Consider the following 12158-nt stretch of genomic DNA (forward strand, 5'->3'; position numbering starts at 1 on the left):
CAAGATAAACTAGAAATGAGTTGATTCTACTGAAATAAAAAATGAGTAATTGCCAAAAATAAAATTGGTAATTAGGCCAAATTTTTAATTGTTCACCAAAAGTATTGATTATTTAGAAGAACTATATAAAGATTATAAACTTAAATATGAAACTCTATTTTATGTTGAAAGATCCAAAGAATCCGTAGTGGCATAAAACTTGCAAGCATAGAAAGAGTCACAGTAGGTACTTACTAAAAAATGTTCTAATATCTGTTTATTATAATAAAGTGGATGGCAGGTGGCTGGCATGAAAAAACAAACTTTACAATCATAAAAAAATTGTTTACACACTTGTGTGAAAATAACAACTTGACTTAAACCAAAAATGCATGTGCTCTTATGTAGTTTCTAAATAGCTACTGGAATATTCCTGTCGTGTATTGAAATGAGACGAGAGTGAGACTATTTTAGAAAACTCTTGTTGCTGCAAATAAGATGGTGCTGGTGTGTAACAGTACTTCTTAAATCTTCTCATAGATGGTGTGAATGTCTATTTCGTAATTAGTTTCTTTCTAAATGTTGTTATTTTAAATTTTTCAAAAATTTGTCATATATCTTTTTGTTTTATTTATTTTTTCTACCTTCACCCACTCTGGATATGCCCATGTGGTGATAAATTGTTTTTTACTAGCGGATAGGAAAACATATCTAAAAGCATGGCTTCAGAAACATCAGACTGCAGAGAATACCGAATGAGACAAGCACAAACAGCTACTTTGGAGGATACCAATCCATTTGCTAATTTTTTGTAACTCTATGGACATGTGGACATATCTACTTCAGTGAATAAAAACATTTTACTGTGATGTTTCAATTGTTAAATTATTCAAATGTTCGTGTATTAAATTTTTTTTTGTGATTATTAATATTGTTTGGTTTAATTCCTAACCCTCTCTCATTTTTATTGATTTTTTGTTAATGAACTAAGAGCCGATAAAAAATATAAGCTAAATTATAAAAATCGCCATATGAAAATGGTTCTTGCTTTTGAATATCCATTGGTAAATAGTGTGCAGATAATTCGTTAAAAATTTAATTCATGAAAAAAGTTAATTATTTGTCATGAAAAAGATGAATTTTGCTTCTTGTAGTGTAAACATCAAAATGACTGTGCATTTTTAACATTTTCAAGAATAGGCTTGAAATCACAGTATGGATTTGTAATGTTGAAGTAACTATTATGGCAGAATTTAAGATGAACAACAAAATTGTTGAAATGTCTTAAGGCATTTGGATGAATTAATGTGATAGTAGAAGGAATTGTGGAGACTGAAAATTGTTTACCATGTAGTTCAAATACACATATACGTATTATGTTTTAGACAGTAAAAATAGGAAGAGAAAGATTAAAATATTTAAAGCATGTATTTAACTAATTAAGGATGTGTATTTTGAGATTAAATTTTATTACTGGACAGATAAGCGCAAAGAAGCATAAAAATAGTCAAGTTATATATAAAGGAACAAGATTCAGTACTCTGACCTTAAACATCTTAACATGGGTTTTACTGACCACTGATAGAGATGCAGCTAAACGCATTTAAAGATATTGTATGTGACCATTAAAACCAATTGTTGTAAGTAACCATTGCTTGTTCTCTACAAAAGTTGCCATTCAGAAAGTTGCTATTAAATCAGAATTTGTTTTTTTTAAATTTATTTATTTATTTTTTATTTTTTGTTAACATTTCAGAACTTAGCAGCTGTGTTTTTGAAAGCACATCTTGAGTATCAGAGAGGGAATTTCAATAAAGCTATTAGTGTTCTCAATACAATTCCATTAAATGTTGGAATTTCTACTTTTAAGTAAGTTGCACCTTCACTGTTATGAGTCATAATTGTATTATTTTTGTTATTTTTTTGATATAGTGAATGTGTCTCCAAGTTACTTTTTTTATGTGCCTCCGGCTACAGTGATATATGCTGCTACGAAAAAGTATATGGATGGGTAAAATATAAAATCTAAAAAAATTGGCCTTTTTTAAGTTTTGTTCCTTAAGGAGACTAAAAAAAAATTAATAAAAAGTATTTAAAATTTATTAAATTGTAAATAATTTGTGGAAATTTTTTTTTCAATGCTCCCAAATCTAAAAAATCTATTTTCTTTCAGACAGATATTTGTGCTTGTTTATGTAGTATATAAACCTATATTTGGCCTTATAACTCTGGATCCTGTTGACTGATATTTTTGAATTTGGTAGACAGTTACTTACTACCTTCAGGGGGAAAGAATATATTAAACTTTTGCACAAACTGGAAAAAGGGGTTGGGTTCGTTTTAGCTGAAATAAAATTTCAAATCTTTGCTGGGGCACTTCATCAAATAATTTTTCTTACAAAGAAAAATTAATTTCTTATAATATTTTAATTATCTCTATTTGAAATTTTTTATAAAGATCACTAATTACCAAAAAATTAATGTTTAATATTTACCCCCTTCCCAAAAAATAGCTTTTTTTTCTTTTTTAGTAATATCATCCTTCAGAAAAGGAGTTATTGGAATTTTTTGCATCTATATTTTCTTCATCTCTAGGCTTTCAAACCACAGTAAAAGTTTTTACCCATACCACTCCAATGGACTGTGGTAACAAAAAATATTTTTTTCAGTTTTAAAAAAATTATTCTAAATTTAAATCCATCACACAAGTTACCCATTGCATTTAAAATGTAAAAATCTTAATTTTTTTGATAGCTCACACTTTAGTATTTCTTAAAAAAATAATTAGCCAAGAATTTTCACCCCCTTCCAAGACAATCTGATCCTGTAGTGGAAGACACTCACCAGTCTCCCCCTTCATAACCACTCCCTCCCACCACCATATCCCCTTCATACCCACCATATCTTCCTTCTTCCTGTTTAGCCTTCGGGAATCATTGTCAGGTATTACTTCAGGGGATGAATGAGGATGATATGTATGAGTGTAAGTGAAGTATAGTCTTGTACAGTCTAAGTTCAACCATTTCTGTGATGTGTGGTTTATTGAAACCCAACCACCAAAGAACACTAGAATCCATGGATTTGAACGCTAGATCCATAATCTACTATTCAAATCCGTATAAAAGTAACTGCCTTTACTAGGACTGGAATGCCGGAACTCTCGACTTCAAAATCAGCTGATATGCGAAGACACGTTCACGTTCACCACTAGACCAACCCTGTGGGTTACCCCCTCCATACCTAACCCTGATGAGCTTTACCGGAGGTAATCTTCAATACCTCAGCAACTGAAATCTTTCAGTCTGCCTCAGTCAGAATGCCACCAATGCAAAAACCCTTTGGTTTTGACACTGTAGGTAATGACTTAGTTTGAACAACATCAGAGGTCAGCTTCTTAACAGATTGCGACAAAACAGTCCTCGCCAATTTGCCCATCCCAGCCATGAAACCTTCAATGTATCCCTGTAATCTATCATTCCTCTTGACCATTAATAAATGTAGAAACCACAGCTTATGCAGCCGAGACAGAATGTAAGTGGCACTTTTCTCCTTAACATTTTTTTTAAATTGCCTACAAATTCCTCTACTTCAGCACATAAACCATTAAACATGTCTATCAACTCAGTGACGACCTCATGGGAGACTAAATCGAAAGAAGCTAGTTGCATTTCTAACTTCAAAACAATAACCTCAGTTTTTTAGCCTTCAAAGAAGGTAAGACATGCTTGACTTATAGTAGGACCAAATTACTCTTCCATAATTCCAGCATCTGAATCCAAATCAGAATCCTCCATTCCATTTCTTGTCTACCCCTTTCTCTTGTGATTTACAGGCTACACTAGCCACACCAACTACTGCCTCAGCAACTTCTCTTTCTAGGCTTACTCGATAACAGTTTTACCTGAGTCATAGAGAGACCAGAAATTAACATTTACAACTTTATTTATTGGTTGTATCTACATTTTTAAACTATTTTAAAAAGTTCTTTCTTAAATTTATCATCACCACTTAGGGATTAGTTTCTTAAAAATTAATTTCACCCAAACACTACTCCTTGAGAATGGGAGCCACCAAAATGAAAAAAAAATTGTAATTTCAGATTTTTAATGTTCAAAATGTATTTTATTAACAATAAAGTCACTAAAATAACTTAATACCTCCCCTTCCCTGATGGGTAAGCTCCCAAATTTAAAGAAGAATTTTTAATTTTGATTTTAATGTATTTAAAATCAATTTTATGGGATAATTTAATAAAAAAATCATTAAAAAAAATAGAAACTTTTTTCAAAAATTAATTGCTGACTTTCTTATTTATTATTATCTTTTATGACCGCATAGGATCACTTTAGTCAGTCTGTTGTCAAAGATGGGGCTATTTGCAGTCCTCCCAGTACTTTTTCATATGTTCCGATATTTGTGCCCTTTCTAGTGTTGAAAATGTTCATGTTGTGAACTTTTTTCTTGTGAGTGTGAACCGAGTGTTTTTGTTCGTGATTTTCTTGTTTAATACAGTATTAAAGAAAAATTTACTGTATTTTTGTATTTACCTTACAACAAAATTTAATTAATGCAACATGTTTTAACATTTATCATTCAATTGTCACCTTAATATTTTTGTTTTCACTCTTGTTGAGTTCATTTATAAAAAAAGTAAATCTCACAGTCATTGCTTTTCTTTCATATTATACATACATCATGTTAAAAGTCTTTAAAATCAGTGAAGTGCTATTTATTTATCTCAATATGTTTCTGTAATTTCTAACAAAACTTAAGATGATTAAAAAAACGATAAATTTAATTAAATGTTGGGGTTATAACTTCATAATACATTATCATATTAACCAAATAAATTTCCAAGACGGATAAGTTTTTTATTTATTTTTGTTAACATACGTTTCTTTTAACATCTCAGTTGCAGCAATAAGTGAATGAGGTTCTTTCTACTATTTAAAATATTTTGTCTATGACCAATCTTATAGTTGTTTAAGGTAGAATTTTTCAGAAAAATTTTTTTTAGGTTTATTATTACTTCCCTGGTGAATATACCTATAATAGTTATATTAATGGGAAAAGTAAGGTGGTCACATCAAAAATGGTATATCAGATTTTTTGGCAAATTACATTTTAGGGTCCAGCTAATTCATATAAACAAAAAAACTTATGTATGTTTCTGCACAAGTATGTATGTATGCTTTTATATATCTCAGGATTAACCAAACTGATTTTCTTCAAATTTGCCCCAAATATTTCTATGAATGGGGCATTGATCACTTTATTTTTTCAAAATTTGTTAAGAGGGTAGGGGATATTGCACAAAATACAATTTTGATTTTCTGCAGAGGCATTTTAGAGAAGACTTTATTAAAGCAAATTTATTACCTGAAATGTATTTATAAATAATTCAAAAGACATTTACAAAAAATCAGCCCTTACTTCTGCCGGCCTCCGTGGTGCAAGTGGTAGCGTCTAAGTTTTTCATTTGGAGGTCCCGGGTTCAAATCCCGGCCAGGCATGGCATTTTCATACACGCTACAAATCATTCATCTCATCCTCTGAAGCAAAGCAGTATCTAACATTGGACCTGGAGGTTAAAGAAAAAAAGAAAAAGAAAAAAGCACTTCTTAAAATTGTAATATGTGTGTTATTATTATTTTGCTGCATTTCCCTTCGGTTTAAATATTTTTCAGATTTTTAAAAATTGTATACTTATACAGAGCTATCAAGAAACGTCTACAATTTTTTTAAATTTATACCCTGGACCTAAAATGCAGAAAGGTTTTTGAAAATTTATTTTTTGTATTTTAGCCTTTATGATTGGGGTGTTAGATTTAGAGAAAACTTTAATGAAGAAAATTTATAAACTTAATCTATATAAGAATATTTTTAGAAAAATCTTTCTTAAAATTTATTCTCCCTTCGTTACAAAATATATATTTTGTTTTTTTTTTTTTATTAATGATAATTGTTTTTAATAATTAAATTACTTATGTGTTTGTATATTTTATTTTTGTTATAAGTGAAAATTAGGTTATCAAAAAAGATTTATAATCTTGTTAGCAGATTTAAGTTATTGTTTTATAACAGTTTTTTTGATAAAGCCAAAAAGATTTTGCAATGTAAAAGCTATTATGGTATTGTATGACTTTGCTGCATAGCTGGGAAAATCATGCACTACTTTGCCAGTTTTTGTTCAACATATTTCATAAAATATAAATCAAATATTTTGTTGTTATACATAGATTGTGTAATTTCTTTACAATTTTTAAAATAATCACATTCATTCACTAAATGCTCCCAGTTCATGACTGTTTTCTGCCTTGCAAATGACACATAGATGTAGGTTATATATTTATTTGGTGCAGATGGACACCAAGACAGTTATGGTAAAACTATAAGCAAACAGTTTAGGTTGATATTCATTACATAAATATCATTAATGTTAATGATATTTAACATTAACTTAACAAATTAATTTATTCAAATGAAAAAATACAAATTCTGCTCAATCTTCATAAACAAACATAATGATATTTCAGAATTTTAAAATGAAGAAATCAGTTTTAAGAATCAGTCTATTTTTTAATAAAATAAAGCAGAATCTGATTTATTATATGAACTCAAATTCCATGTGATTCTGTTAAAACTGTAATTGATGAAGAGCAACAAAAGATGAGTTGCATTTATCTTGAAACTCTTGTAATATACATACTTTTCTATAAAGGAGATGAGATTGTCACCCTCTAAAAAAGATTTTAACATAAACCTTATTAAAATTACCTTGTATCATTTCTGTTTTAGTTTGATTCATAGCTTGCTTTTCATAACTGTACAAAAAATGTTAATATAAAAAAAGTTTACTGAATTTTTGCCTATCATGTAATAAATTATTCAATGAACTTTTGATAAATTGTATAGTAACTCCTTCAGAACATGGTAATTTTTTGAATAATTTCATAAGATAAAAACTTACATATTGTTTACTGTATAGTACATACGAGGTGAGAAAAAACAAATTTTTATATTATCTTGTATCATTATAGATATAAAAATCTAGTATTTTATATGAAAATTTAACTATATATATTATTGATTATTTATCATAAGTAGAGATTTTATTTAAGAAAACTATTTTATTAGCACAAAAGTACCAAACTAATTGATGATCAGTAATATGTACTGCCATTTTATTTATCACTTTAGTGGTATATATTCATTTAATTTTTAGCCAGTTAAAATTATTCATTAAATTTCTTTAATTTAAAATTAATGTTATTAAAAAAAAATCATAACTACTTGATTTCTATATGAAGTATTTTAAAAAGATCCTTTTAGAGCAGTTTCTTTAACATTTACTAGTAGTTAACAATTCTTACAAAGGAGTTTATGAAGGTGTTGGATAATAGCTCTGAAAAGATTTTTTGAATTCATATTTTGATATACAGTATTTAGTAACAAATCTCTCTTTTAAATTTAATCGTATTGTATTTTCCTTATCTAAAAATTATACTTCTAGTTGAGTTTTTTCTGTTTTAGAGAAACTGGAGAATCTCCATCCGTTATGTATTATAATAATATGGGTTGTCTACATCATTATATGGGTAAACCAGGACTTGCAAATTATTATTTTAAAAAGGCAATAGAAGAAAATGTTAATGCTGTAAACTCTTTTCCAAAACCAGACCCAGGTGAGTCTTACAAACTTGTACTTGGATTAACAATTCACTTAAACAATTTTTTTTTTCAATTATGGGTTCCAAATATAGGCTGATTGACGAACATGGTTTATTGTGTTAGATGTAGATCTATTTATGGTAATTAATTAATTAAGATTAATTTTGAAGGTGAGCTAATGTATGTTTCTTACATACTTATATAGCAGTGTGTTTGAGTTAATTGTTGTTACATAAAGAATAGAATTTTTTATTCTTATATAATGCATAATGAAGGCCATAATACCATAAATAATATATTATTGTGACTTTTCTGTTAAAAATAATCAACTATGTAAACAAAAATATTAAAACTGAAATTGTAGTAATGAAAAAAGAAAGAAAAAATTGTATTCTATGAAAAGCAATTATACTATTATAATCTAAGTACTCTAAAACTATACTGTGTCTTTTTTCTTATTAGTTACAAAAATCAATTTACCTTTCGGCTGAAAATATGAAGCAGTGATAGAGACCGTTTTGTATATACTATTATTATTATTTGTTCTAAAATATGTTCATTTTTTTCAAAAAGAATTTTTGTGGTGAATTCAATTTATCAAGTTTCCAGTAACAATTTACAATTTTTGATCTTGTATAAAAAAATATGATGTCCAAATAATATCTTCTACAAAAAAAATGTACAAATATCTTGTACAAAAAAATATAAATTTCAGATTCATGTAAAGAAAGATTACTAATACAAAGAGAGTTCAGTAATTCAAAAAGAGAGTAATAAAATAGACACTTTCAGTGGTTTGTAAAAAATTTACTTTTCAAATTTGGAGATTATTACTTGCATTTTTGTGCAGGAAATTTCTTAAAGTCTGCATTTATAAGTGTTCTGTGTGTGCATCTTGGTACATCACAGATATCAACACAGTAGTCCAATTCATCCTAAACATATGTAAGCATATCCCAGGTAGCACTACCAGCAGTATTTGTGACATATTATTTAAGTCATCTATATAAACAGGAAGGGAAGGGACATAAATTTTTTCCCACAAAAACTAATCCACTAGATGTTAAATCTGAACTTCTTGGTGATTTTATCAGTTGTGTGGCCAATGCAATGTCCTGCAAGGTGTTATCTACATAGTTTTGAATCTTGATGTGCCGTTTAGACAGAGGTCCATCTTGTACAAGAATGATGAAGTTTCCACTGTCTTCCTTGTGTTGAGTCATTAGCTGTTCCCTTAACATTGTGAGACAGATTTCTTCAGTCACTGTACATTCGTGAAAAAAGAACGATCTGCACGCTTCTTGCAAAACACGTTCATTTAGGTGAATTGCATATATGTTACACAATTTCTCTGGCGTTTTCTCTTATTAATATTTGTAAGGGCTATGTAGAAATGCTTGCTGCACAACCTCAACCTTCTCTTCATTATTGGATGGCCACCCTGTTCACGAAAGTTTGACTACACTCCACTCTTCTTAGACTTTACATACCACACAATGATATCCTTGCTATCAGGTGCTGGTCATCTGTATTCCCTTCCAAAATTTTGCTGCATGGTAATCTGTAATTTTGACTCATGATACCACATCACACATTGCGCTTTCTCCTGGCTTGACGCCATTTTATAAAAAATTGATCACTGTGCCCTCTACTCTACCTCTACCTGCAACAAATCAATATAAAAAAAATTGATAATTTTTTCTTTCTTTTGCCACAAACTGCATAGTTGTAACTGTAATAGTTTTCTTGTAATACATTTTTGTAATCATGGAAAGATTTTATGGACACTCTGTATATCTATTGACCTTTAACTGTTGTGAAACATACACTAGTCACAAAAAATTAGGTATTGAAAGAATCAATCTTCTTCAACATGCTTGATATAGAAATCTTTACATAAGACTTTATCATCTATTTAATGTAATTTATAAACCATCATTTTCAATCGTTTCTGCAAAATTTCATATGGTCAGTTGCAGAATTTATAATTCTAAACTTGCTGATTTAGTTGATATACCTGACTATATTGGCACACAGTGCAAATACAATCAGCTTGTTCTTTTGATGTGGGAGGTCTTACAGAAATTTTTTTTTAATCAGACTTCCTAAGTTTGATATTGCTTTTTCTAGTTATAGGTAGATTGCCTTATTGGTGGTCATTTACCGCAACAAGGCAGGTTTGTTCTGAAATGTTGCTTATGATAATAAGGAATTTTTTTTAGCTAATTTAACCAAACAATAAAGCTTTCTACACAGGTATAGTGGTCATCTTGCTAGACTGGTTATATGATACAATAATTGATATTATATTGACATCAGTAACAACAGTAGTTTTGACTTTTGTAAATTCATAATTGGTTTAACTGTCTAAACACAAAATCAAAATTTTTCACAGCAGTCAAAAATGTCTATTTCATTTGCAATCACTTTGCGTGCAAAGCCCAAAGGAATTTAAAGTTTTTTTTTTCATTATCTGTTATATGTAATGATAATTAATATGTTTATTATATTTTTGTATAAAAATTAGTATGGTTATAAATGGTCATAATCAGGTGAATTTTAACAATGAAGACTTTGTCCCCAGTTCACAAAACATTTTCTTGCATTAATCTCAGAACAGAGCAGGGTCGTATTTTTATCACCAAATGGAATACTCTCATGACATACTCTTCTTCACTTGTATGCTCTGAATGTTATCATGCGTGTGCATACACACACACACAGCTACTTGCTGGCCTTCAGGAGTATTTATACCTAGACCTATGGGTTCTCATGAAGTAAGAGCAACTGCTCCATCCTCTTCTTCTTGCATGTTCTTAATACTTAAATAAATACTAATCTAATACTTCTTAATACTTTTAAAACAGCAGCATCTATTGCTCAACTATTAATTTATTTTCCAGAATTTTTTTGATTATTCTAAAAATTCTTTTCAATATCTCTTTATGTTGAAAATTTTGAAAGGCACTTAATTTAATCATATTTTAACATTTATTTTATTAATTTTAATTACACAGCTTGAATGAAGGATTAGCTTCAAAAAACACCAGTAATATTTTTTATTCATTGATACAGAGGCAAAGTACTATGTGCATGTAACATTAATTCAATTGATTGTGTTAACCACCTTTTCTTCCACTCCATCTATTGTGATTTATTTTCTACTAAAAATACAGAGTCATAAACATGTAGCTATTATGAAAAAAGGTCTTTATTTAATTAGTAATTTACAATGCATGTAATTCATAAAAACCTTTTGCCAGTTTGATTTGTGTCTTTCTTTTTAATGTTCTTTATGATTTATGTCTACTAGTGTTTCCTTTTTATTGTTTAATAAAATAAAGCCATTGACAGTTTATCCTTCTTTCTGTGTTAATCTTTTTTGATGTTTTATTTTTATGTTTACAGGAGAAGGTCTTTCTGGAAGACCCTTGTATACTGTTGGAGGTAGTAAATCTCCTCAATTAATGTATAATTTTGGAGTAAGTTTGCTTCATGCTGGTAAACCATTGCATGCATTTGACTGTCTAACCGAAGCTGTACAAGTTTATCACATGAACCCACAACTGTGGCTTCGATTGGCTGAATGCTGTATTATGGCTTACAAACCGGTAAATAAAAGTATTTTTGTATATTTATTTTATTACTATTATTTTTAATGGCTTTATGAAATGTTTAATAACAGTTGAGCACTGCCACTGGATAAAATTAAATGAAGAATGAGAATATAAAATAAAATATCACACTAATCTAAATTATTAGAGAAGGGATGTAAAGTTTTTTGTTCTGGCTGCACTTTATGAGACATGTACTCTATAAATAAATTATTTATCTTGATCAGTACATTATAATTGATCACATCAGAATGCAAACAATTAATTAATAATAAATTACAATGTAGGTATGATTACAATTCATATTAACCCTTCAAGCCAGTATTTAAATTTTTAAAGCCCTACCCAAATGCCGGTAATTTAAATGCCCAACCTGCAGCTGTATTACAGTACTAAAAGTAAAAAATTATAGCTTCAAAACTATTACACCAATTGAAACCAAATTTTCAGCAGACGTAGAACAAATACAAACCTTTCAGAAAAAAATAAGAAAACTTTTATTAACTCACCTAAAAGTTGACTTGAGTGTGGTAAACTTGGAAACAGGCGTCTACACAAAGTCCAACATTACAGTCCTTGCACCAAAAAGGGGTCTCTTTTCTTTTTCTAGTCCTTTTCATACACACAACACATCTCTTGTAGGGTGTTGCTTTCTTCTCAGTGGGTGGAATTCTTTCAATGAAATGTCTTGCTGTAAGCCTATCAGGTGGGGGTGTTTTAGATGGTCTACCAGGTCCTCGAGAAACTGCTGCTTTTCCATGCATTTCAATTAGTTCCTGTGCTAATTGGTTTCTGTAATTTAGGTGACTGATTTTTTTTACATTTTGTGATCCATTGTAGAAGATCAGGGAATTGTGAATTGCAGTGTTCAGTAATCGTTGAAACAGTTTAAGG

At 29.3% G+C, this 12158-nt stretch overlaps 1 protein-coding gene across 3 annotated transcripts in view; it reads left to right on the plus strand.

Annotated features, from left to right (window-relative positions):
* Not10 (CCR4-NOT transcription complex subunit 10) overlaps positions 1–12158 on the plus strand; it is a 52984-nt gene that overhangs the window by 19815 nt on the left and 21011 nt on the right. For all 3 annotated transcript variants that reach the window (XM_075360226.1, XM_075360225.1, XM_075360227.1), the window contains exons 7-9: positions 1736–1848; positions 7513–7664; positions 11059–11261. In XM_075360226.1, coding sequence (XP_075216341.1) covers positions 1736–1848; positions 7513–7664; positions 11059–11261 — 468 coding nt within the window. The remainder of the gene's footprint in view (positions 1–1735; positions 1849–7512; positions 7665–11058; positions 11262–12158) is intronic.

This window comes from Lycorma delicatula, chromosome 3, assembly GCF_047948215.1.
Source record: "Lycorma delicatula isolate Av1 chromosome 3, ASM4794821v1, whole genome shotgun sequence".
Taxonomy (NCBI): domain Eukaryota; kingdom Metazoa; phylum Arthropoda; class Insecta; order Hemiptera; family Fulgoridae; genus Lycorma; species Lycorma delicatula.